The sequence below is a fragment of the Melopsittacus undulatus genome, chromosome 4, assembly GCF_012275295.1.
Source record: "Melopsittacus undulatus isolate bMelUnd1 chromosome 4, bMelUnd1.mat.Z, whole genome shotgun sequence".
Classification (NCBI taxonomy): domain Eukaryota; kingdom Metazoa; phylum Chordata; class Aves; order Psittaciformes; family Psittaculidae; genus Melopsittacus; species Melopsittacus undulatus.
In genome coordinates this window covers 97,883,026-97,907,252 of record NC_047530.1, presented here as the reverse complement: position 1 = coordinate 97,907,252, position 24,227 = coordinate 97,883,026, and the positions used below count along the sequence as shown (strand labels likewise).

The 24,227-nt window shown below is 38.5% G+C and overlaps 1 protein-coding gene across 6 annotated transcripts in view; it reads left to right on the top strand.

The window, feature by feature from the left end:
* BTRC (beta-transducin repeat containing E3 ubiquitin protein ligase) overlaps window positions 1-24,227 on the top strand; it is a 116,728-nt gene that overhangs the window by 2,251 nt on the left and 90,250 nt on the right. Inside the window, exon 2 of one of the 6 annotated variants that reach the window (XM_031053788.2) lies at window positions 16,104-16,172. The exons of the other annotated variants lie outside the window; for them this stretch is intronic. Coding sequence (XP_030909648.1) covers window positions 16,104-16,172 — 69 coding nt within the window. The remainder of the gene's footprint in view (window positions 1-16,103; window positions 16,173-24,227) is intronic. 6 annotated transcript variants of the gene reach the window in all.

The window sequence follows — 24,227 nt, the reverse complement described above, 5'->3', positions numbered from 1 at the left end:
TATTAATTACTGTTTTTTCCCTGAGAGTTTCCCAAGTGCCATTGGAGGTAAATATACAAATAACCCTTGGAGGTGTGAGCCCTGTCATGTGTCCAGCTTTTGATAGTTTTCTTTTTGATATGGATTTGTGGTAGTATTTTTGTGCATCTTTAGAATATAATACTTTTGTCCACTTAAAAAAATGTCAGTATCTAATTTTTTGCCTTGGCTTTGATCACAGACCTGTGACTCTCTTGAGTCACAAGGTATTGGGCAAGACAGACATGCTGATTTGACTTTTATTTTGATGTCTAACTCTAATAGAAAAATATCACTTGTAGGCTTCACCGAATACTAATTTTATGAATTAAGTTATCTTGCTTTAAAGTATCTGTACTTGATGCTTTGAAGGACAGACTGGACTGTTTTGTTTTGCTGTTTTTTCCGTGTGCTCACGTCTATGCCACTTCTTGATAGCAGTAAAAGAAGGCCACTTTCTTACTGGCTGGCATTGACTTGATTACTCACCAGTGAAACAGTATTACCTTTAGCTAATATCTGCTACCAGTTTCCTAGTTATCTGTGGTCAGACACAATATGTGTAATCTTATACTTTCATGTTTAAGTAATACGTTTAACTTCATTTGCCTACTCAATTTACTTCTGCATTTTAAGAAGGCCAGATTTATTTCTGATATGAAATTGCTGTGTATTAGCATTATGCAATACTAAGCAACTGCTCACCAGGGAAAGCTGTTTTTGCTGGTGAATCGGTGTTTTCTGTTGTGTATGATACATTTAATCTCTCAAAGATTTGTTGTGGTATTGTTTTTTTTCTGTGTGCTTTTTTTTTTTAATGAAAGTTCATAAATCTAAAATATGAACTTGTAACTTACATAGTCCTGCAGCTACCAGTACACCAAGGATTTTACCAGAGTGAATCCTGTCTCAGTTCACCTCATCCCCTTTTCATGTTTCAACAATACTACAGATACAAAACTACAGTCTTCATAAAATACAGTGTTTAAGAGACTGATGCACAAACTAAAAGGAGAAATGAATGTGCCCATTATCTTAAAAAAACCCACCACAGATCCTCCTCCCAAACCCCTTTGGCTTACAGAGCTCTGGTTTTATGCCTTGAAGAATATGGGATTTCTGTTGTCATAACCATTTACAAAACTACCAGAAATGAGGTGCTCAATAAGTAACTTTCATATTTGAATAAAGTGTTTGTGAAACTGTAGATACAGTGTTTAAAGTATGAGTACAATAGACTCAACTGAGACTTTGATTAAATATCATATAAAGTAAACTACATATGCCTGCATAGAATAGTAGATATTTTTTCAAAGTAGCTTCAAATGGTTCTGTTAAGTATACGAATGTTCTGATGATTATCTTTTTAATTAAAATGAGAAATCTTTGTTTAAAGTGGCATTCTTTTTTACGGCCTGTTACAGTCTCTGTAACAATCATTTCTTAAGTCTGAACGTTTTTAATTCCAGGAATCCATTTATATAAAACTATGTTTAGACTTAATTAAGGAATGATTCTTACAAAGCTTGTAAATAGCCAGGAAAAAAGGGACAGAAAATAAAACTGACATTCACACTTAACAGAATGATTGTTACAAGGTATGTAATATGCTATAAAAATACAATAAAGCCCTTTTATAAGAGTTCATATTTTTTGTTCCTCATTTTGAAAGGTATTTAAGAAAAATATCAAAGCTCTATGAAGCAACATCTGTTTTCCTGAATGGACTAGTGACAACTTCAGTTTTGGTTAATTAACAGTGCTTGGAGCTGTACCTGACCTGTTTGGGATCCCATCTAAGATGGTTTGGGATGCAATAGCGTGATATTTAATGAAGTTTCACTTTCTCTTTTTTTTTCTGAATGAATCAAGTTGCAGAACTTCATTTAATTTCCTGGCTTGTGAACAGGAAGATGCTGGCACTAGTGCTTTTCGTGGGTGTCTTTCTTCCATTTCATCCCTAAATTGCTGTTTTCCCTTTCTTTTTCTTTTTGTTTTCTGGCTGACATGATTGTAGGAGGTTCCGATGGCCTTCCAGTTTCACAGGAGAACCAAAACCTTTTCTTTGTCTTTTAAAATGTATCTGTGGGTGTGTTTTTTGTTTTGGTGATGGTTTTTGTTGGTTTTTTTTTCCCTAATAAAACTACCACCTGAAGTTCCTTAATTTTTATGTTCTCCTTTCTGTAGGAGCTTCCACATAACTGGCAAGTACTTGGAACCTCTTTTTTTCCCCTTCTCTCTTGTGTGTGTATGTCTGTATATGGAACAGATAGACAAAGGTTTATACATTAGAAGTGATTCTGTTTGTACTGAACCTATGTGTAGGACTCATATTTTAAGACCTAGAACTTGTTAGGTATTGTTTCTAAAGTCTGCTTTGAGAACCTTGTAGTCTTCCTAATAACATATTGGTAGTGTGGTCATTGTGGCAGATAATCCTGGATATCCAAACCAAGGGTGGCATGAAAGCAATGAAAATAATTCTGTAAACCAGTTGAATAGGAGAGAGTTGCCTCTTAAATGAAGGGTTGAAAATCCTGCTTGAATATTAAAAGTATGCTTAATAATTTTTTTCCAATAGAACTGACATGACATCTTCTTAGTTTGAAGATTTGCTGGGACTAGTACATTGTAAAGGAAGTGTGTTGTTTTCTTCTACCCCAAACTTTGTGCCGTAGATTTTTCTGCTCTTGGTACAGGCCTCTGGTACTTCAGTAACTTCACCTTCACTTCTTTGGTAATGTTTCATTTCAGCAACTTTGCTCCATTAAATGTATGCAATTAGAAAAGCAAATGGCAAATTTGCTGTCGCATCATTGAAGTATTTAGTTTCATAGACTTAAAAAGCAGAATTTGTTGCTCTGTGCTCTCTGCACTGCAATATATACTATAAACATCAGAGAGAATAGGCTGACCTTAATATTTGCTTCCCAGACTAAATCGCCGCCTTGCAGCAGTTATTTCCCACTGAATAAAAAGTTTAATTTCACGCCCTGATTAGTGCTAGTATGTGCAGGTGGATATTTATTTTATGCAGCTAAACTAATCTGCCTTGGCAAATTATTTGCCAGTCAGCAGAGCTATAATTCCTCATGAGTATTTGGTAGTAAATTATCATTCTCATTAGAAAAGATAAAGCAGGCTGTTCTAACCACAAAGTTTGGTTATGCAAAGGGTTTCCTAAATAATCATAGAATCACAGGATAGTTAGGGTTGGAAAGGACCTTAAGATCATCAAGTTCCAACCTTCCTGCCATGGGCAGGGACACCTCACACTAAAACCATGTCACCCAGGGCTCTGTCCAACCTGGCCTTGAACACTGCCAGGGATGAAGCATTCACAGCTTCCTTGGGCAACCCATTCCAGTGCCTCACCACCCTTACAGTAAAGAACTTCTTCCTTATATCCAATCTAAACTTCCCCTGTTTAAGTTTGAAGCCATTACCCGTTGTCCTATCACTACAGTCCCTAATGAAGAATGTCTCTGCAGCATCCTTATAGGCCCCCTTCAGATACTGGAAGGCTGCTATGAGGTCTCCACACAGCCTTCTCTTCTCCAGGCTGAACAGCCCCAACTTTCTCAGCCTGTCTTCATATGGGAGGTGCTCCAGGCCCCTGATCATCCTAGTGGCCTCCTCTGGACTTGTTCTAACAGTTCCATGTCCTTTTTATGTTGAGGACACCAGAACTGCACACAGTACTCCAAGGGAAGTCTCACAAGAGCAGAGGGGCAGGATCACCTCCTTTGACCTGCTGGTCACGCTTCTTTTGATACAGCCCAGAATACAGTTTGATACAGCCGGCTCATGTTCATTTTCTCATCAACCAACACCCCAAAGTCCTTCTCCTTGGGCTGCTCTGAATCTCTTCTCTGCCCAACCTGTAGCTGTGCCTGGGATTGCTCTGACCCAGGTGTAGGACCTTGCACTTGGCATGGTTAAACTTCATGAGGTTGGCATCAGCCCACCTCACAAGCGTGTCAAGATCCCTCTGGATGGCATTCCTTCCCTCCAGTGTATCAACCGAACCACCCAGCTTGGTGTCATTGGCAAACTTGCTGAGGGCACGCTCAATCCCACTGTCCGTGTCAGCGACAAAGATGTTGAACAAGACTGGTCCCAGTACTAATCCCTGAGGGACACCACTCATTACTGATCTCCAGCTGGACATTGAGCCATTGACCACAACTCTCTGCATGCGGCCATCCAGCCAGTTCTTTATCCACTGAGTGGTCCACTTATCAAATTGATGTCTCTCCAATTTAGAGACAAGGATGTCGTGTGGAACAGTGTCACATGCTTTATACAGGTCCAGGTAGATGATGTCAACTGCTCTACCCCTGTTCATCAGTTTTGTAGCCCCATCGTAGAAGGCCACCAAATTGGTCAGGCAGGATTCCCCCTAGTGTAGCCATGCTGGTTGTCACCAAGCACCTTGTTGTTTTTCATGTGCCCTAACATGCCTTCCAGGAGAATCTGCTCCCAGATTTTGCCAGGCATAGAGGTGAGACTGACTGGTCTGTAATTCCCCGGGTCATGCATTTTCCCCTTCTTGAAAATGGGGGTTATATTTCCCTTTTTCCAGTCATCAGGAACTTTACCTGACTGCCATGATTTTTCAAATATGATGTACAAATCCTTGGAAGATACAAGATACAGTAGCCACAATGTTCTCAACATCCTATAGTGGTGCGTAATGTGGAAAGAGGTAATGAAGACTTCAGAGGAGGAAAGTAAGGTTACTCTGTGTCTATGTATTATTTCCAGAGGTAAGATAGGAATGTGCAGTGTTTGGAGATCACCTCTCTAAGAGGTACTTACTGAAGGAAAAATGAAATGGTGAGTACTCTTTGGAGTATTTCAGTAGCCAGCCAGGCTCTGATCTCTAGGCCATAAATGATATGAAAATATGAAGTTACATTGTTTTCTTGTTTATTTTCGGTGTTAGCAGCTAGTGAGGTAGGGGAAATAATGATTTGAGTCTAGGAGTTAGGTGGCAGAGGAAACTTCATGCTCTAGTCTCTTTTAAAATTCACTTCATGCTCTGAAAACATTTAAAGTTGGGATCAGAAAGTGTTTCCTGACATACAAATGCTGACTGGTTATGCTTGCCAAATGAATGGTGTTCATCCACTGTTTTGTTTTCTTTGGGTTTTACTGTGCTGGTAGTTCATATCCTAAAACTTGCTAATGAAAAGTACTTATTTTCTGCTACAAGGAGGGTCATACCTTTGAATTATGTATTTTCATTGAAAATTGAGTGAAAGGATTCCGCTATCACTTTTTCATCTGTATAGATGCATTTCTTATCACATTAATTTTCTCAGGGATTGCTGCAGTAGTTCAGGTGTAAGTGATCAATCACATGTAAGACCAGCATGACCAGCATAACCAGCAGACTCGATTTTGTTGTATGAAAATTTTCATGCTAAATTCAACAATGCAGATGGAATGAGTTGTTTTCTCACTTCCTTGTCTGCTTACATTATCTCATCTCTAACCTCCATGTGTGCTGCGGAGATCTGTGTAATATTTAAGCATTCTCAGTAGCAAACTTAACTAGTGTTTCTAACAGTCAGTGTTTTCTTCAGTCTTCCTCATTTTCCCCATTCTACAATTCAGGAGATGCCCAACAAGCGTAGTATTTATATATTTGAAGTGATTTTGCACAGAAGGGTCGAATGCAGTGTGTGTTTAGCTGTGGAAACTGAAAATGAGTTGTAGCATTGCAGAGTCCAGTGGCTGCAGCTAAGTAGTAAGTGCTTAAAATACAATTAATAAGCAATCAAACATGAAGTTGTTTTCTTGACAGGATACTGAGTAGTGCTGAGAAAAACTTCGTGATCTCCCAGAAACTGTGGAAAGTAAACATCCTGGGAGTTGCATTAAATATGTTCTGCTGGTTAAACAACAATGCTTTCTAATGGCTCTTGATCTGTGGTCCTGAGGAGCTCTGGTGTTGGACAAATACTATCCCTGCTTTGCAGAAAGAGAAAGCTGAAGCTCAGAAATTTGCCTGGGGTCAGGGACTGGAGGAATTTGTGTAGGGTCATATGTTACACTGATGATAAAAGGCAGAATAAAAAGAAATCAGTTCTTCTAATAGCTAGCCTTGTGCCTCTGACCATGTTTTGGTTAATTTTACAATTGGCTAGCCACCTGTTAAGATAACACATTTTATCATTAAACAAAATTAATTTAAAAAATAGCTTGAAACTGTCTGATTTTAATGGGATCTGAATATTCCTAGTTTTAATCTGCCTCATGAGGCTTGTCTTTTTTCTGGGAAGTACATTGTTACATCATTAAAATATCATCCCCTACTGAGAGAGAAATCGGTCCCATTCACTAAATGGCAATGCTGAAACAATGACAAGTATTTCTAAAAACTGCATTAAAATTCATTTTTTTTTCTTTCATCTGTAAGTTCTGTGGTTCCATTAACCAATGGGTGCTCAGCCTGCTTGCAGCTGCATGTGCACAGCCAAATTTCTTAGCTGTGATGGCAGAAGGTTTGAGAAGCAGCAATGAAGACTTTTAGTTTTAAATGATTTCACTTTTCCACAGTGATTTTGTTTGGAAACAAATGATTGATCACAGTTTTTCGCTCTCTGGCTGCTTCTAGTTCTCCTCTGTACTAAGAATTGAGAAACATCCAATTTAATTTTCCCTCCCCCCTACTGTTGAAACAGGGTCTGTGCATTCATCTCAATGAGAGCAGCAGGATGGAGAGAATGAGTAAGAATAGGAAAGCTCAGCAAGGGGTCTTTCCCATTGTCTTGAGGGAAGGACAGAAGTGTTTACAGACTGAGCAGGAGCCATGCAACCTCTTGGCAGTATCCACTGGAGTAACCAGTTTGGACTAAGAGAAGCAAAGAGCCCTAGTGCTGGTTTAATTTCCCTCATCTTGTGGTAAGAAGGGGAATGTTGTGGTGCCGTGGAATGGGCTCAGTCAGAGATCAATATGATCAGACCAAAAGCCATTTATTGCAAAGCATTAACTCCTTATATACTATTGCTTACACACACCTACAGCGATTTGGCATATCATGATTGGATACATGTCTTGAAGACTTAGTGACTAACATATAATTGGTTAAGCACAGGTGTGAGAACTCGACCTCGAAAGCTTGCCAACAGTCCACAGTTCTCATCACTCAGTGAATTCCAGCTTCTTCTTGTCTTGCTTGCTTAAGCTTCCTCGGACCTCTTATGGCCTTGCTGTATCTTTCAGAGTTATTCAGAGTTTGTGTACCAAATATCCATTCTCCTGTGAGAACACTGTCTCCACATTGTGGGGATATGCTGAGAAGGAATGAAGAACTTAAGTGTGGCTGTATATTAGCAAGATGGTAATGAGTGTACTTCTAACTGTAGTTTAGATGCCCCATCTTTTTCAGAACCACCTTTTTCAGGGGCAAAAGACATTTGAAGAAGATTGTAGAAAGGGACGTTGGGTAATAGCAGCCAATGCAGGGCTCTGGTGTGTTTTTTCCATCAACTGGCTTTGTGCCTACATGTGGATTCTTTTGGTTTGTTCACAGGAGTCTTCTCTCTTGATGTTTCCAGCTAAGGACATAGTTATTCTTGAGGTTTTTTCCAAATCTAGGAGGATGGATTAAATACTTGGGAGGAAGGTGATGGCTGTCTTTGCTTGAATACAAAGCAGGGCTAGACTGTATTCTGACTAGAAAAGAAAAGGTTGGCAGGCTTGCCCATACAGCAACCAAAAGAGTCTTTAATTGTTTCAGAGAAAAATGGTCTACCATGGTAGTCTGTCATACAGTATAGTCACTGTCCTTCTCTACACACATCATTTGTAATTTATTGTGAGACCGATGAAGAATGGAGCAGTGTTTATGGGGGAGTTGCTTTTAGTTTATGGATAGTTGGCCTTGAATTCTGTCTATTAGGAAGACGCTGGCGATTCTCCAGAATTGTTCATTGGGTCTACTTAGTGCCCTTCCTTTCTCATGTGCCAAAACTCTCAGCGGGATTGGGAAATGCAGCCAGCTATCATTCATCTCCTGCAAATTAGAACAATGAGAAGTGGGTGTAGTCTCAAGAAACCATGGATCAATCTTGTTTTAGAAGATGGGTCTTGGAAGCATCTCAGCAGTTTTCTGAAGAAATCCAAACAACATTATCACTCTTTTCAAATATGACAGAAGATGTTTTCTGTTGCTGAAAGGTTGCAAAGAACAAAAATGTATATTCCTTGTTAATTTTCTGTATGTAACTTTTTCCTTTGTTTTGTTCTTTTGACTGGGATGACTGCAGTGAAGTGTGTAGCTCTTGTACTTAGTCACAACTATTGTTTATTAGCAAGCATAAGTGTCCTGTGAGTTTTTTTCAGACAGGAAGATATTCCTATATATGCTATCTCACTGACCTTGAAATAAGACCGTATGCAGAGGCATAAACCACTACAGAGGCTGTCAGTGAGAGGAAACGTCTCTGCATGGATTTGGAGCATGGGTTCAAGTCTGATGTTGGCAGACTGTTCTCTCTAGTCCCTTTTACAAGATACTCAAAGGAGTTCTTGAATGGAATTTTATTTGCTACCCATTGTAGAGCTATTCCAAATTTGACTGCTTTGAAAGCTAGGATCCTCATTCTTGTTTCCCAGTTTAACTACATTCATGGCTAATTCATTCTCATTTGTTCTTGTGCCAGTGTGGTCCTTGAGCTTAAACAGCTCTCCCCTGTGTTTGTCTGCATGTATTTGTGGAGAGCAATTCTGTTCTCCTCTGAGCTGGATCTGGCCAGACTAAACCAGCATTTTGTATTTTTTCCCCATAATAAGACATCTCCTGTAACTTCTGATCATCTTAGCAGAGCTTTCTAAACAGCTGCAGAATTTGATTGGTCTCCCAGAAGATTCTAGGAGAAGTTTTGTTGGTTCTTTGTACAAAAGCAGTAATCCCAGTTTCTTCTGGGATTTTTGTTCACTTTATACAATATTCTATAGTAGTGTTTGCCATCTTCATGGCTGCATCTTAGTAGCAAACCATCATTATCTAAAGAGCAACATATCCCAGGGCCTCTTCCTCTCTCTTCAGTTACTGAGTTCCTAGTTTATGTTAGAAATAATGTTACTTTTTAATATATATGTATCCTGTGTTGGTTCTGTTATCCACATCTTCAAGGGTGTGTGTCCTGTGTATTTATGATGTCTCTGAACTTCAGCCAATTTCATTATCATACTGGTAATTCTTGTTGGGTGTTTTTTGCTATTAGAGTATTTTAACATTATTTTCAAGTTTAATAATAGATTTCAACAAAGATCAATCTTTGTACAGCTTGCTAGATCCTTTTTTTTACAATGTCCTGTGATCCCTTACCCTTTTTAGTTTCTTATCCTTCTTACAACTCTGGTATTAATTCTAATCCTCTCCATTTTAACTAGTAACTTCCTACATAGCATCTATCAAATCGTAACTACTTCTAATTTGTTTGGACTTCAGTGATCTTCTTAGAGAAGAAGATTGGGTTAGTCTAGCACTAATTCTGATTTGTTCTAAATTGGGAGTAGATTTACTTAAACGTCCCATGGTGACTGCTTGATTTTGGCAATAGTTACCAGCACTTGATCTCAATAGATTTCCTTTCTTGGGAGGCAGGACATACTGTTTGCCTGTTTGTGTTACGGTTTTTGCCATATTTTTTTTCCTTTGTAAGGGTTGGGCTGGCCAGTCATTTCCGCAACATTTTGCACTTACTCTGATTAGTCTTCTTACAGATACCTGTTCTACATGGGAATGCTACCAGAGGCTGCCAGTTAAGGGTCTTCAGCTGCTTCTGTTGTCCCCACTTCATTCTTAGGACAGCAGGTTTCTTTGGTACTTCCTAGTTTTAAGGAGGGTTTTCCTCTAGTTAAGCCAAGTAAAGGAATAGTTGCATCTTGTGCCAGTTGCACGGAGTTGAGAACTATCACAGAGCTGAACTCAGTACAGTGCATTTAGATCAGGAAGAGATTTACTATGTCCTGGTAAGTACTTGAGGCAATTAGTTATGGAATCCAAGTTACTTATGATGGGTGAATAGATCCCATATTGTAATTGTAGCACAGTGCTTTTTGAGGGAAATGACTTAGGATAGAATGGCCATTCGTGCAAAAAGGAAGTTTTTTGGTTACTTTATTGAACAGAAAATGTTTGGCTTGAGTGCTGGGGTCAGCTCAGAAGATGAGGGCCCACTATCTGAGCAGATGTTGAGATTGAATGCAGGAGTCTGCTCCTGAAAGCATTTCCATTTCTTTAGGAAAAAATAAACCAGTATTCCTCTTACAAATTTGTCTGCTTAATGTGTGAATTGCAGATTTCCTTCCAGGATGATTGGCACAGATTTGTAACTTGTCCCTTCTGTTTGTTTTTTGTCTGCTCCCTAAAATTCAGCGGGAGATCAGGAAGAGGAAAGTTAGTGCTGAAGGCTCTTTTGCTGATTACAGAGATTGTAGTTTTCCAGGCTTCTTAATTTTGTTCACCTTTGCTGATTTTCTTTTTTCCTCAAGTACATAATTTTCCATTCCTGATGCTCTGAATCTCAGTGAAGAATTAGAGTCCAGGTGAGCTTTTGGCCTTTTCTGTGTACTTACAAAAAAGAGACAAGATACTTAAAAGTCATCATCTTTGTTTTATTGATCTCCAGACAAATTTCCATCTTCTGTTGTATACATAATGCTTGCACTATGAATGCCAGTGTCCTTGTTGGATACTTACCTGGCACAAGTTTAGATAGTAGCATGAGAAACGTAGCTTCTTTCTTTGCCACAGATCTTGCAGTCTTGAAGAAGGCTGAATACAGGACTTGAATTTCAGACTTAAAATGTCAAGTAGTTGTGAAATCAAGCATGCTTTTACTTATGGGCACAAACAGGATCTCTTTATGCTGCTACGGTAAGCATGTTTGCAGAGCTTGCTGTTATAACCTTTGAAGATTAATGGAGTGTTGTTACAGATCTCCTTTTGGTTTTGAATACTGTATCTCAGTATTCTTGTGAGCCCTTAAGAACATATCCAGGTGTTTCATGTTACGAAAGTAGTTTTCCTGGTAACTGCTGTTCTTGGAGGATCTAAACATTTGTGCCTTTTTATCTGTCATGAAGTATAAATAGGCATTCTCCAGTGGGAGCTGGTTTTGAGCAGATCTCGGTCAACATACTCCAAACAGATTCACTAAAGAACTAGAGTAGCCATGTTAACCACATGCAGTGATTCACTGTTTGCAGGCAGTCAGAGCCAACTATTTGAGAGCACTGTGTCCTTCTGAAGGAGTTGGTATCAAACTGAGATCTGATAGTCAACAGGCTCAGTGTTTGTTCATTCCATCTACAAAATCTCACCAAGGGCACACTTAAAATATTGGCAGCTTAGGGTTTTAGAATTGGAGAGCTTGTGGGCTTTTTCCTAATAATATGAGTTTGAAATCCTGTCTTTGGTTTTGTTGAATTACTAAGAGTCCACAGATCTAACTGAGACTTATTTTGAGTGTTGCTTTGGGCAGTGGAATAAGGTATCTGTTCAGGCCATATATTCTATAGTAGGAATGCAATTTATTGCTGTAATGCATACAAACTCATTAACAAATTCTAGGCCACAGGGGATATTTTCCGTTGCAATGGAAGTCATCTCAACTGGACAATCTTCAGTGCAACTGGCCATGCCCTCCCATGTCAGTGACTGACAGATCTAATTCTGCCTTTGTAGCCGAGAGCCTGTTAGTTAATGGAGTCGTGAATATTGTTACTCAGAGGCAACCTTCAGAGTATTAAAATGCATTATTCCTGTTCTTCACTTGATATTTATCAAACAAGGTGTTACAGCTAATGAATGCAATGTTATTGTCAAATAAATACTGTGTGTAGATCATAACTTAAAAGGGCTGAACATACAAGTAGCATCATTATTGCTGTGCAGTGGCAGAGAGATGGGTTTAGCTTGCCTGTTTAAATCGTATGTGATGGAAACCCAGAGTGAATGTCCTCTCTGAGGGAAAAGGAAGGAAGCATTATGGGTTATATGATCGAATTCATAAACTCCTTAGTACATATATATTTCATACAGCTCTCAACTTGTTTTTTTTCCCTCCATTTTTTCTTACATGGAAGCTGCTGAAATGGTGAAGCAGCAGTACTGCCTTGCAAGTACCAGAGTAGGTTTCCTTTTATAATTATCATTCTTGTCGTATTTATCCTTTCTTATGGAAGTGAAGATGCAGATATTTAAGAACCCTTCTTGCACAAAAAAAGCCCAATTTCCGCTCAGTACTTAATTAGCACTTGTTTATGACACGGCATCTGATTTGATTTTCAAAACAAATTGCACAGTAAAGAGGCTGATATTTAAACTGTATAGTAACCACAGCTCCAGCTGTGACTCAAATATTGTAAGCCTTCAGGGGTTGTGTTTAGGCTTAGAATATAGGAATTCAGGCCTGTAATTAAATGTCCTCTAAAAATCAGCCTTTGTATGGATGGGAAAGAGGGTACCACTGAATCTTAAATTACTGACTTGTTCTCAGAAATCATTCTGTTGTTCTGGGCCTTGCTAGGAACTGCAGAAATCAAATGGATTAAAGATGGAAGAAGAGATTACTAAAGGAAAAAAGGCAGGGGTTGCAGAAAAAAAGATGAGCAAAGTAAGCTACTCTGGCTCACGGGTTTATAGACTATTGCAATGTATATAATTTTAATGTGTGGGTAATATATAAATTATAAGTTCTGTGGCCACCAAAAAGGCTACAGAGAAAGTAGGCATTTTATACAGATTAAAATTACATTTCAGAGCTGTGAATAAGTTGCTGATGGTTGTGGAATAAACCATCTGGGCTGATGGAAGGCTCATTTTTAAAACAAGTCCTCAATAAGAAATGTGGATGTCTTGGAATAGGAAGGAGACAGGCTTATATTACAAATTAGTCACTCACCTAGATACAAACTTGAAATATTCACTAAATGGCATGATAGAAATTAGCAGTTAGAATGCTTTCAGGGTTACTTTTTGAGAAAAGCAAACACTGTCATGGCTATTGAAAAAGAAAGGAAAATTACCCGATAAGCCTGACTTCTAGTCATGGAAAATGCTGGAGCAGATGCTAAGAGAAAATACTATGCTTATAAACGATATTGAACCATGAGCATAAATGGTGTGTGCTCATGAAAGTACAAAAATTAGTAGATGTTGCTGGGCAATTAATTGTGTTGCTGATAAAATTGCTTTGAATGGATCATAATTGTGGAGATTTTAGTGTTGACTGATAAAATACTACAGCTTTCAAACAAGGCAGTTGTCTGTGTCTGACATCTTTTACAGGCTGGAGGAAAAGGGGCAATACTTTATTTATTAAATTGTCAAGCATGTATCAGTTCCTCTTCTATCATTTTGGGGTTGTGTCTGCTGTCATTCACATACTGAAATTCACACCATTTTAACCAGATGTACTCACTTAATTGCCTGTCTGTGCTGAAGAATGTATTCCTGGGGTCATTCAGTGTGCCCAGGAGAACCACAGGAGTTCAGAATCTAGGAAATTGGCTGTAAAAGTTTAGCCAATGGTGAATCTCTGAGATTTTAATTAAATTACGCTTTTCTATAGAGCTTGTGTTTGACGTGTATGGGGGCTCACTTGTGCAAATATCCCACTTTAACAGTGTAAGTAACAATATGTGGATAGTGACGTACCACATGATAGCAAAATTTACTTCTGTATAGCTTATTTTCGTAAGTGAGGGTAGATTTATCAAAGGTATAGGAGACACTGAGAGAATTTTGCAAATATGATGTTGAGGGATGTGATGAGTCTTAGCTTCTATTTGTGTATTTAATTTGTCAGCACTGAGAAATAAACGGAGTTTACAGTAGCTGCTGATCTGCTGAAAGTCCTGATTGCTTTTATTGCTCATACTCAGGCAACTTTATGTTGAATTCACAAAGTACTTGCATAGGTAAGAGTTGTCTAAATAGAAATACAGTGTTAACTTTGATATTGGAGACACTCCTTCATGAGTGTAATCCTGTTGATGATAATAGATCTGTTAATACACTTATGTATTTTCAGGACCAGGGTCTCTAAAGTAAATGGTTTAAATCAGTGACTTAAATCAATTACTCCAACTACTCTGGACTGATGGGCTTTACAAATGTTAAGCAGCCTGTGGGTTCTGAGGGAAAGCTTGACTGTTATCCTTTAATTTGTAGGTTAGGTGCCACAAACAGAAAGTAATGAGGTAATTTTTCACAATTTATTGTATGAGCCTGGGCAGATACAAGACTGGTATTCAGGTCTCTTTACTCCTGACACTGCGATTTCAAAAGGTCATTCTTTCTGCTTGTTTATGAAGGCTTTTTTTATTCCTGTCCTCCCCCTCTTTGATAGGTATACTGTACTGTGCTGTGCTACTTTGGAAAAGCAACTGAAGCACTTGAACCAGGAGTAAAATGTGGGGTTCTGTAGTGTTCTTGCCAGATATGTAGCACTTCATATAGTTTCTTCCATTTTCAGAGCACATAGAAATGTCAGCAGTTCCTCTCAGCAAACCTGTGAGGTGGGTTAAATGAGTGTTGTCCTCATTTTACAGTAGTAGAGAGACTAACCATCCATGAAGTTAGTGCTGAAGTAAGGATTAGGTCTTGGAGCATGATGCTTCTAGCTGTGTGAGAAGTCCCCTAAAACATAGTTTGTTAATGTGTTAAGCATTGCAAGTCCAAACTCAGCAGGTGAATGCAGTAACCAGATATACTTGACTTTAATTTATCAGCACAATGGTGGTTATTAAAATTCACGTTTAACTGAGATTACTGGCTAGGACACTAGGGCACAACCTTAAGTACTGCTTGGAAAGATTTAGGAGGATTTAAATTCAAACTGGAGGGAAGCAAAAATAACTGATGTTTAGAATATATTGTAAAATCCTGTATTTGTAATTCTCTTTAGAGGCAAAATTTTAGTCTGTTCTACTCCTTTCTTTTCAAATTCTAAGGCTGGACTACCTCCCCACCATAGCTGTAAGGGTTAGTCATTCAGTGGTGATACATTTTTCCTCTCCAACCAAATGTGGTGTTTAGTGTTACAAATCCAAGGCAGACAGAGTCTATATACACTAAACATTGTGCTGACCCAGGAACAAATGGGATAAACTCACCTTGAGTAGAGCCATTCTGAAAATGAGGAGTGGTAGGGGCACACATCTGTTTGGAGGCGAAGTGCAGTAAATTAAGAAAGGGATTGTGAAATAGTTTCCAGGAGTAAAAAAAGATCTCTGGACTTGGTGTCTGTGGATGTCCTGGTTGGTCCTGTGGCTTAGATGTGATGTTTCTAAGCATCTACAGGTTTTTTTGGGAACAGTTGAATCCGGTTGACTGTGAGAATATCATTGAACTGCAAATGAATGTCATTTGTGAATGGCAGTGTTTCATTTTTTTTGTTCCATGCTTTTTTCTAGCTGTAAGTAATGCTGTGTATGTTATGTGCTTCCAGAGCATTTGGATGTCTTGCCTTTTCTTCAACCCGATAAAGCATGAAAACAGTAAATGGGGAGGAAATTATATTTGTCTATCAGTTTGAGACATAATTTATGGCTGTGTGTGAGTGTAGCTTCCTGTTACCCCAGTATTAAGGCTGCACCTCTGCAGGGATTTTCCTTTATCTTTTCATGTTGTCCAATGTCTGGTCTGCTGTGTTGAGGATGGTGACTGTGAAAACACTCTCATAGCTTGTCTACTGCTGTTTTGACACCATTTAGCTTTATGTAGTGGCAAAAGCATTAATGACCATTAGTCTTTGCTACTGCACCCACCACAGAGGCTGTGCTTATCCAAGTGCATTTGTGTGGAAATCTTAAAAATTCTTGTATATACAGAGTTTAAATGTAAAATGGTGGAAGTCGTAAAAATGGTGGTGGCTTTATTAAAAAAAATGTTATTAAAGCAGCTGATATCAAAGGAGAAAACAAGAAGTAATCTGGGGACGAAACCTTCATACATGGCTTAAAAATCTGCATTGTTTAAAATGCTCCAGAATTTAGATTTAGGTTAGTTAGGTCCCAGTGTAAAAGGAGCTCTCTCTTTATGTCTATTCTCTCCTAGCCCCGAATACACATGCCAAAAGATGGATTCCAACTTATATCTTCTGGATACCAAGCATGGCTAAAGCAGGTTGGACTGTATTATTGTTATTCATCTCATGTGAGGGACCGTGTTGGACACCTGTGCTTGTCTCATTAGTGAAGTACATAAATGAGGGTGTAATGAAGTTATGGTGCCATGCTAGCTGATACCACTCATAGCCATCACTGTTCTGTGTTTATGCATGCTGTGTTTGTATAACATTTTCTCACCAGTCATATGAATGTGCACTACCTGTAAATAAAAGTTCAAAATGCAGTCACCTGAAAATGGAAAGGGTCAGAGTCTGAAAACAAATCTGCAACAACAGCTCGAATTACAGAATTAAAACGGGCTTTCGTACACAAAGCTGCATGGTGGTGGTGGTGCTGGTAATAATGGGGAGGCCACTGGGTTAAAACTCAAGAGAATTGCATCTAGCGTCTAATTCAGATCTGCCTGGGTGAAACAAGTATGGACACTCACTCACGTCACATAACAATTGTGCAGTTTGACATAGTCTGACACTGTGGGGAGTCCCCACTCAGAATTGGCCTAGTGCTATATTACTCTGGCTATTATTAAAGGCCAGGCTTTAGATGTCTCAGCAGTCTGCCTCCAGCAATTGCTGTCAGCTTTTCACTTTTGTGAGTGAAAAATCCCCCTTCAGAAAAAATAGCTTAATTTACAAATTGCTTGTACAAATCTCTTCTGTTGTGAAGATACATGTATGATGAATCCTGAGGCCTTGAGAATATGTGACATAAAGTTACTGTTTTTGTAGAAAGCCAGAATGATTGTGTTGTTATGGCAACAAAACCTGGAAGTATGAAAACAGCACAGATAAGCTGCATCCTGTTGTCCTGGCAACTGGAGTTGTGAAATGACGAAACATGGTGGTGAAGGCATCTGTGGTACCAAGAGTCCAACAGAAACAAAGAGCCAACTTGCTTCAGTTGGTTGGGAGAGAATGAAAAACTGCAGCAGCAAAACTCCGTAAAACATGAGAGTTTCATTGCAGGTGCTAACAGGATGCCTTTGATTGTCTCACTATCTTATATAAGTAGTAACTTGTTCGTGCAAGTTGCTTACTGTTACCAACTTACATTAACTTGGGTGGAACTGGGAAGAGAGTGAATACCTATTGGATGATAGGTATTGGGTTCTGTGTTATGTCTACAAACAATTTCTTTGGATGAGTGATGTGTTGCAAAGGTGAAGCATGCTTTGGAGTTTCTCTCTGAGAGACCATTTCTCTCCAAGTCCACACTAGTGAGGGTCAGCTGGGACATTGAAACAGATGTTTTCTTGATTTAAACTTTGTTGAGCTGGAGGCAAGATGTCTCAAAGGGATCTCAACTCTGCAGTTATCTTCTCACAGAGCTCAGGTTTGTTGACCTGTGGGGCATGGCATCAGTTTCTATTTCTTATGTGGTAGGTTGGGAGAACAATAGGAAGAGCATTATGTGGCTGTTCTGTTATTACCAATGCTCTGATGCAGGTGGGATGTATGATTTTTTTTAACTCTGAAAAATACTTGGGGGGGTGGGGGGCACACACCAAACCAACACAAAAATGCTCAGTCAATGAATTTTCCAAGGAGACTTTCACATCAGGCAACCTCAAATAACAGAACTCGTACTCATTTTTTTCCTTGTGGCTGCTTTACTTTTAATTTTTAGTTTTGGTTCTGAAGTCTTTAGCTTAAATCTTCTTACTCCTTGATCCAAGGAAAAGTTATAAACCTGAGCTTGTGTCATCAGCAAGTGCTGTCATGGAAATAGCTTTGCTAATCCAATTTCAGTACTGTGATTTCACCACGGGAAGTAGATGAGTAAGGGGATTGATGCAAAGGGTGGAAACTTTTGATCAAGAGGGCTCTCCTGAGAAGCAGGGAAGTTATGGGTTTTTTTTTTTTATGTGAGATGTTTGATTTGCTGTGGGATATATACCAAAGGTCCTACCTGTAGGATTCTTTAAAACTGCATGTTGGAAACAAAGACACTTTTGATGTATTTAAAGGCAGTAATCTACACATTCATCCTGATGGAATGCTGTCTGTGCATCAGGTTTATCCTCCTGGTATCTGTGTTTTTAAACAGGACCCTAACATAATGATTTTTTTTCCTCAGCATAGCTGAGTATTGATCTGCTGCTGCCTGACATACAGGGTGTGAGAGGTATCCCAGTAACACATTGTATTAATGCGAGCTAAAAGCAGTTTGTATTACAGATGAGATGGAGGAAGATGGAGTTCTGCAAGACTGGACACATACTATAAATATCCATAAACCTGCCAATTTCAGCTAAAAACAGTGCTGGTTGGATTTGAATATTTTCAGCCTACTTAAACTGGAGATAATCATTGAGTACTACCTGAGTATGGGTCGCTCACACTGATGCCATTACCAGTTTTTTGATATTTAATGTTGCTGTGCTGCAGTGTGTTGTGTTCCTATGTGGGCTAGAGGAAATAGAATGCCAGTGGCCAGAAATACATGTTGCTCTAAGAACGGCATTTGAAGTAACCTGCAAAGCTCTCTTTAATCCAGCAGTTTCCTGTGAGTTTATCTTTTACAAAAAGGCGAACACCTACAGTTCATTTATTAAGCCTCGATCTTCATTTAGGCCTTTCTTTGAATGGCAGCATTGTGCTGCTAGCAGGCTGTAGCATCCCATTACCTAGATGCTGACCCTTTGAAGACAAGCTGCAACTGACTTCTGAGGAGTGGGAGGGGGACAGCGTTTGTGTATAAATATGCTTAATAGACAGGACATTCCAATTCCTATATTGTATTGACACCTATGATTTAAGCCAAACTGAAATTGGGCAGAAGAACCTAATCAGCTGAAACACTTACAAAACATTAATTTGGTTACATAAATAGGGAAATTATTAGTATCATTTTAGGTGGCTTGTGAAACATGGTAATTCAGAGTTAAAACTAATTCTTCCCCTTCACATACTGTTGTGAGCAAGTACACATCACATAGGGTATGTAATACAATTCACTCATCTGAGCCTCTCTGCCTCCCACTGGCTTTTGGAGTAGAAACTTTAAAGCCAAGTTATAAACCTGTAAGTGTGTTTTATGCTGGAAATTCTTGATGCTACCTTAACTAGATTGGTACCAGCAAAGGCTAATATAATCAAAACAAGGCACTTTAGATATTAATAGTCTGCACTTCATTCAAGTCAGCTGGAAAAGAGAGTGTAAAACCAGGACTGTGGTAAAAACAGGATTCTTCAACTAGAATTGCACTCCCCTAGGAGAAAAATGCAATGATTCTGAAAATACTTTGGTTTTGTAATTTTGTCCTTTAGCATCTCCTCCTTAATTCTAAGCCATATATATTCTATTTCCAGTAGATCCATATGCTTTTTAAAATTCAGTACTAATTTCTTCGATGAAAAGTAGGTATAAGCTTGCTTTCTGCAGTTTATTATTAATACTTGGCACTCACATAGTACTTTGAGAACAGAAAGTGCTATGCAGAGATATCAGTTATCCTTGAAACACTTTTGTGTGGTAGGTACAGCTCATAACAATAATCCTGAGAGATTGTATGGAATTAAATAAAACTAGAGATGAGGGGAAAAGCTAATGAAACCTCCATTTCATCTCTTGACCAACATAGGTTTGTTATCCACAGTTTGTTTGATGAAAATTGAGACCAGAGTTGTAGAAATGTCCCAACTGAAGAGGTTTAAAACCATTTCTTAGAGTAGGATTAGGTGTATTTTTGAAGCCTCATAGTTGTCTAGGTTCAGTAATGGTTAGGCAGCGGGTATATTGCTCTTTCTGCTTTTTGTTGTAAACGTGTAGATTCACCATTCTCTCATAATTGAGAACACAGCCTCTGAGACCTCTCTCAGGCAGGGTAGTTCTGTTGTCCTTACTGTGCAGATACAGAACTGAGATGCTGTGTTAACTCATGCAGAATGCCTGTGTCAAATAATTAGGTTTATCTCTTATGGCATAATATTGTTCAGAATTCCTACAAAACCAAGCTTTGGACATACTGGATCTTAATGACAACTGTGTCTTCTTGTTTGTTAAAGATTCTAATGCTCTTGGTCTTGTAACATCTCTATCTAGCCTGCAGATAGTTTCATGGTTTAGACCTTGGTAAGATTGTTTTTAGTAAGTTTGGGTAGGGCTTACTTTTAACAATGTTGTCTTTGGTGTTCCTTAGAGCAGCACACATAAGTCTCTGCATGTTATCCTTCCTAAAGAAGGGAGTGGCATCTGAATCTTAAAGCTCCACAGCTGCACTGGTTTAGATTTTATCAGCTTCATGGATTAAAGAGCTGTAATTATGAAAACATTACTATTGTCTACTTCAGATATGATCTACACAAGTTCCCTCAAGCACTTGGCATTTGGGTATCTTGTACACCTTTTAGATGGGAAGTTGGTCCCTACTGGGGAATGTAATTTCTGTTGATTTGGAATCTGGGAGGTTGAACTCCACTAACCACTCTTCGGGGAAAACATTTCTTCACAAACATTTACCTAAAAGCTGTGATTTAATACTCCCAGATCCCACTCGGGTAAGAAATTGTTTGAATAATCTGAATATGTAAACCCTTTTCTATGTCCCTTTTCTTTGACATTTCAGAGTAGTTAGTGAACTGGAATCTCTTGTAAAAAGTTACTGTAAGCTAGGGAGTTACTAGAAGATTAGAGAAGAGTTTGCAAATATGTATGTTAAGGAAAATTTACTGAGCAATTACATGAGGAGTGGGAGGCTGAAGGAAAAGGAATCATTTACAGCAGTTTGAGCTGTATGCGCACAGCAAAGCTTGCAGAATGTAGTAATCCCCTGAGCCATAGGATGAAGGCGAAAACCACTGCACTGAGGTCAGTGATCTGTACTGTGGTGAGAAGTCCAGAAACTCCTATGGAATCTGGGAAGAGTGTTACAATTGAACCCTGTCAGCATGGCTCAGCCTCTGATTTGTGAGATGTAATTGTTTTAAGGACAGATGCTATGGTTGCCCCAGGATCATGTTCTCACCTTTCCCTAAGTGAGATACTGGGTTCCTTGATTTGCAGTTTGTGAAAATACTGGAAGGGTCTTTAATAGCATAGCTCAATTACTTCTAATATAGCAAAACAGGAGCATACACCACTTGTAATCATCCCCATACATGCTTATGGAAAGATGACCAAAATGTCTGAACGTAATAGAAGCTGAGGAATTGTGAAAAGCACTGATTATGACAGCAACTGTGTGGCCTGGGATTGAAGGAGGTACAAATTTTAACTGTATGGGTTTGGGCCATTGTTCTTGGCTTAACTTACAGCGTTTAACATTTTTCTTTTAACATTTTTCAAATGAAAGCAGACAAAAAAACTTTTGGAGAAAATTATAAAAGTATTAATTTGCTCTGAGCCGTCTGAGCCTCTTTGGTAAGTTCATAATTAGGCAGGATTCTTTTTTTTTAAATGGGTATTCTTGTCTCCCAGGTATATAACTGCTCCATAACTGGTAAATCTGTATTCATATGTTAGGGGCTTTAAAGGCATATTATTTACACAATTCACTGAAATGGCTCCTCTGAAAGGTGGGTGGCCCTCTCATGTAATTATGTATGTAGTATGCCTTGTATCCACTGTTGGGGTAGCAGGGGAAAGAAAAGGGAAAAACGCCAAAGCCCCACGAAAACCTACTAAAGAAATTACCATTCAATTTTTGCAGGGTTTTTTAAAGTTGTATCATATGCACCTTTTTCTCAGATAAGAAGCCTATATAATCAAGTGTAACCTAAGCTAAAAAATGCGTGTCAGGTTTTTTGATTGTGAAAGTACAAAAGATGCACTGGGAATTTATTTTCTTTTTATATACCTATATCATATATATATATATATATAACTATATCAGATATATATAAACCTAAAGAGAGCAGCTCTCTGAACAGTAGATATGAAAAATAAGAGATGCCTTTTCATTTTTATACGTATGTGAGAGGTTGAAAGGATGAAAATTGGACCAAAGAAAGGAACCGACATCACTTACTAGCCAAGTAAATTCTAAAATTGTTACTAAATTTCACAAGACCAACATTTGTAATGTAAATAGCAGCTGCCTTATCTGATACAAGGTTTCATACAAGGTACTGCATTCTGTGGAGACAGGAGTAGTGCAGACTGGAAACAAGGTGAAAGTGATGTGTGTTACATTTTGGCATTGGCTTAGTTAAGTACCTGGCCAAATAAAAGTGTAAGAGGAACAGAGTGGGATTAAAAAGTGTTGAGGTTTGTTCTTCCATTTGTTGTGTTATAATATAAAAATAAATGTGAATATTAGGAATCCTAGTAACATCTGAGCTTGTGTTTAAGATATAGTAAAGGATCAAAATTCCCGAGGCACATTTCCTGAGAATTAGGTTTTAGAGAGCATGCAGGAAATTGTGCTGAGAAGGAGACTTTCAGGGAGAATTCTACTTGCCAGCAATCCCACATTCGCTTTCTGAAGTGATGAAAAAAAGAGGTGGGAAAAGACCTGTCTCTTCTTACCAAGCTCAGATCTGGTGTATATAGTTTTAGTACTCTTCATAGCATCCCTTATGTTTTATCTGCTTCAGTTTGGGTAGTAGAATTTGTAGCACTTCTTTTTCCCTATTATCCTGTTTTTTGTAACAGTTACTATTTGTTTTTGTTTTAATTCCTACAACCTTATCCAGTTCCCTGGCTTCTGATCAGCTGGACCAGAAAAAGCCTCATTTTTCTCAGTTGTTAAACTCTTCAGCTCTTGTCAATGTGTGTCATATTCTATTTATGCTCCTTAAGGAAGATGTTGTGTGAACAGGATCTTAATTCCCATCTCCCAGGAGTAGCAGAAATTATTGGTTTACTTTTAAAGTTCAACTGCATAAAGCACTGGGCACTATACTGGAGGGGAAATAATTCTGAAGTAGAAAAGGATTGAAATAGATGTGGTTAGAAGCCCAAATTAGTGTTATGTACAGTTGGCCAAAAAACAGCCCTTTTAAGAAAAATGGGTTTCCTTTTTGGCTTTGCCACTAGCTTGTGAAGATGTGCAAAAATATGTTAGGTTGCCTGTAAATCAAAGGTGTTTTAGGCATACATGTTATTGTACAGTTGAGTGTAGGGTTCACACAGGGATAACAGGTTATTACACTTCATTATGTTAAAATGCACCACAGTTAAAGACAGTTGTTCCATACTACTGTCTAATTTGTCAAAAGCATTTATAAAGAAAATATCCTGAAACTATTTGATTTTTCCTTTGTTGTTCTTGTTTTAAGGTGAGTTTGTATTTTGACACCTGTGCACTATAGTCGCAAATTGTAGTAGTCTAAGGACTTTTGTTTTTTTCTCTGTGTAGAGCCACTTAGTTTTACAGGACAAGGTGACACATTTCTGACCTGTAACACAATTTACTAAAACTGTGTTAGTTACCCCTAGTATATTGTATTTGGTGAAGGACTAGAAGAGAACAAATTTGATAGAAATAAAAAAACCCCAACCCAGTCTGAAATGGTAATGTGTAATCTTGTAATGCAATAGCAAATAAAATAAATAACCAATTTTTAGCATTGGCAAAAATTTAGCCATTGTGTGTGTATTGAGATTTTTCTTTAGGACATCAGATAATTGGAAGAGAGGGTAGGCTATTAGAGGCAGAACATCTGATGTAGTCAAAATGTTCTTGCAAGACAGTTACAAGAATAATTGAATAGGTTAAAATACAGCTTCCCTTCAGCTCATGGTTACTGCCCCCTCAGCTCAGGCAGTGAATGCTTCTAGCCTATTTTAATTCAAAGTAAGGCAAGACCATTTTAATCACCAGTGGAGCAGCTGGTACTGGCCTCTCTCAGGAGAATGATGCTGGTCTTGTTTGAAACTACGTTCCCTCTATTTCTTTAATGGGAAAATAAATTTTGGAGATCAGGGAATGGGACTTAAAAATCAGTTGGGTAAAGAAATGGTGCTTTTTCTGCCAAATAATTCCCTATCTTATGCCATTCAGTGTGTGTTGAGGGTGCTTAGCTTTTATAAGGGAAAAGCTCTTGTCTCTGGGTCCGAAAGTTGTGCAGACGTCTGAGGTATTAATGCAACGGGGAGCCAGGAAGGT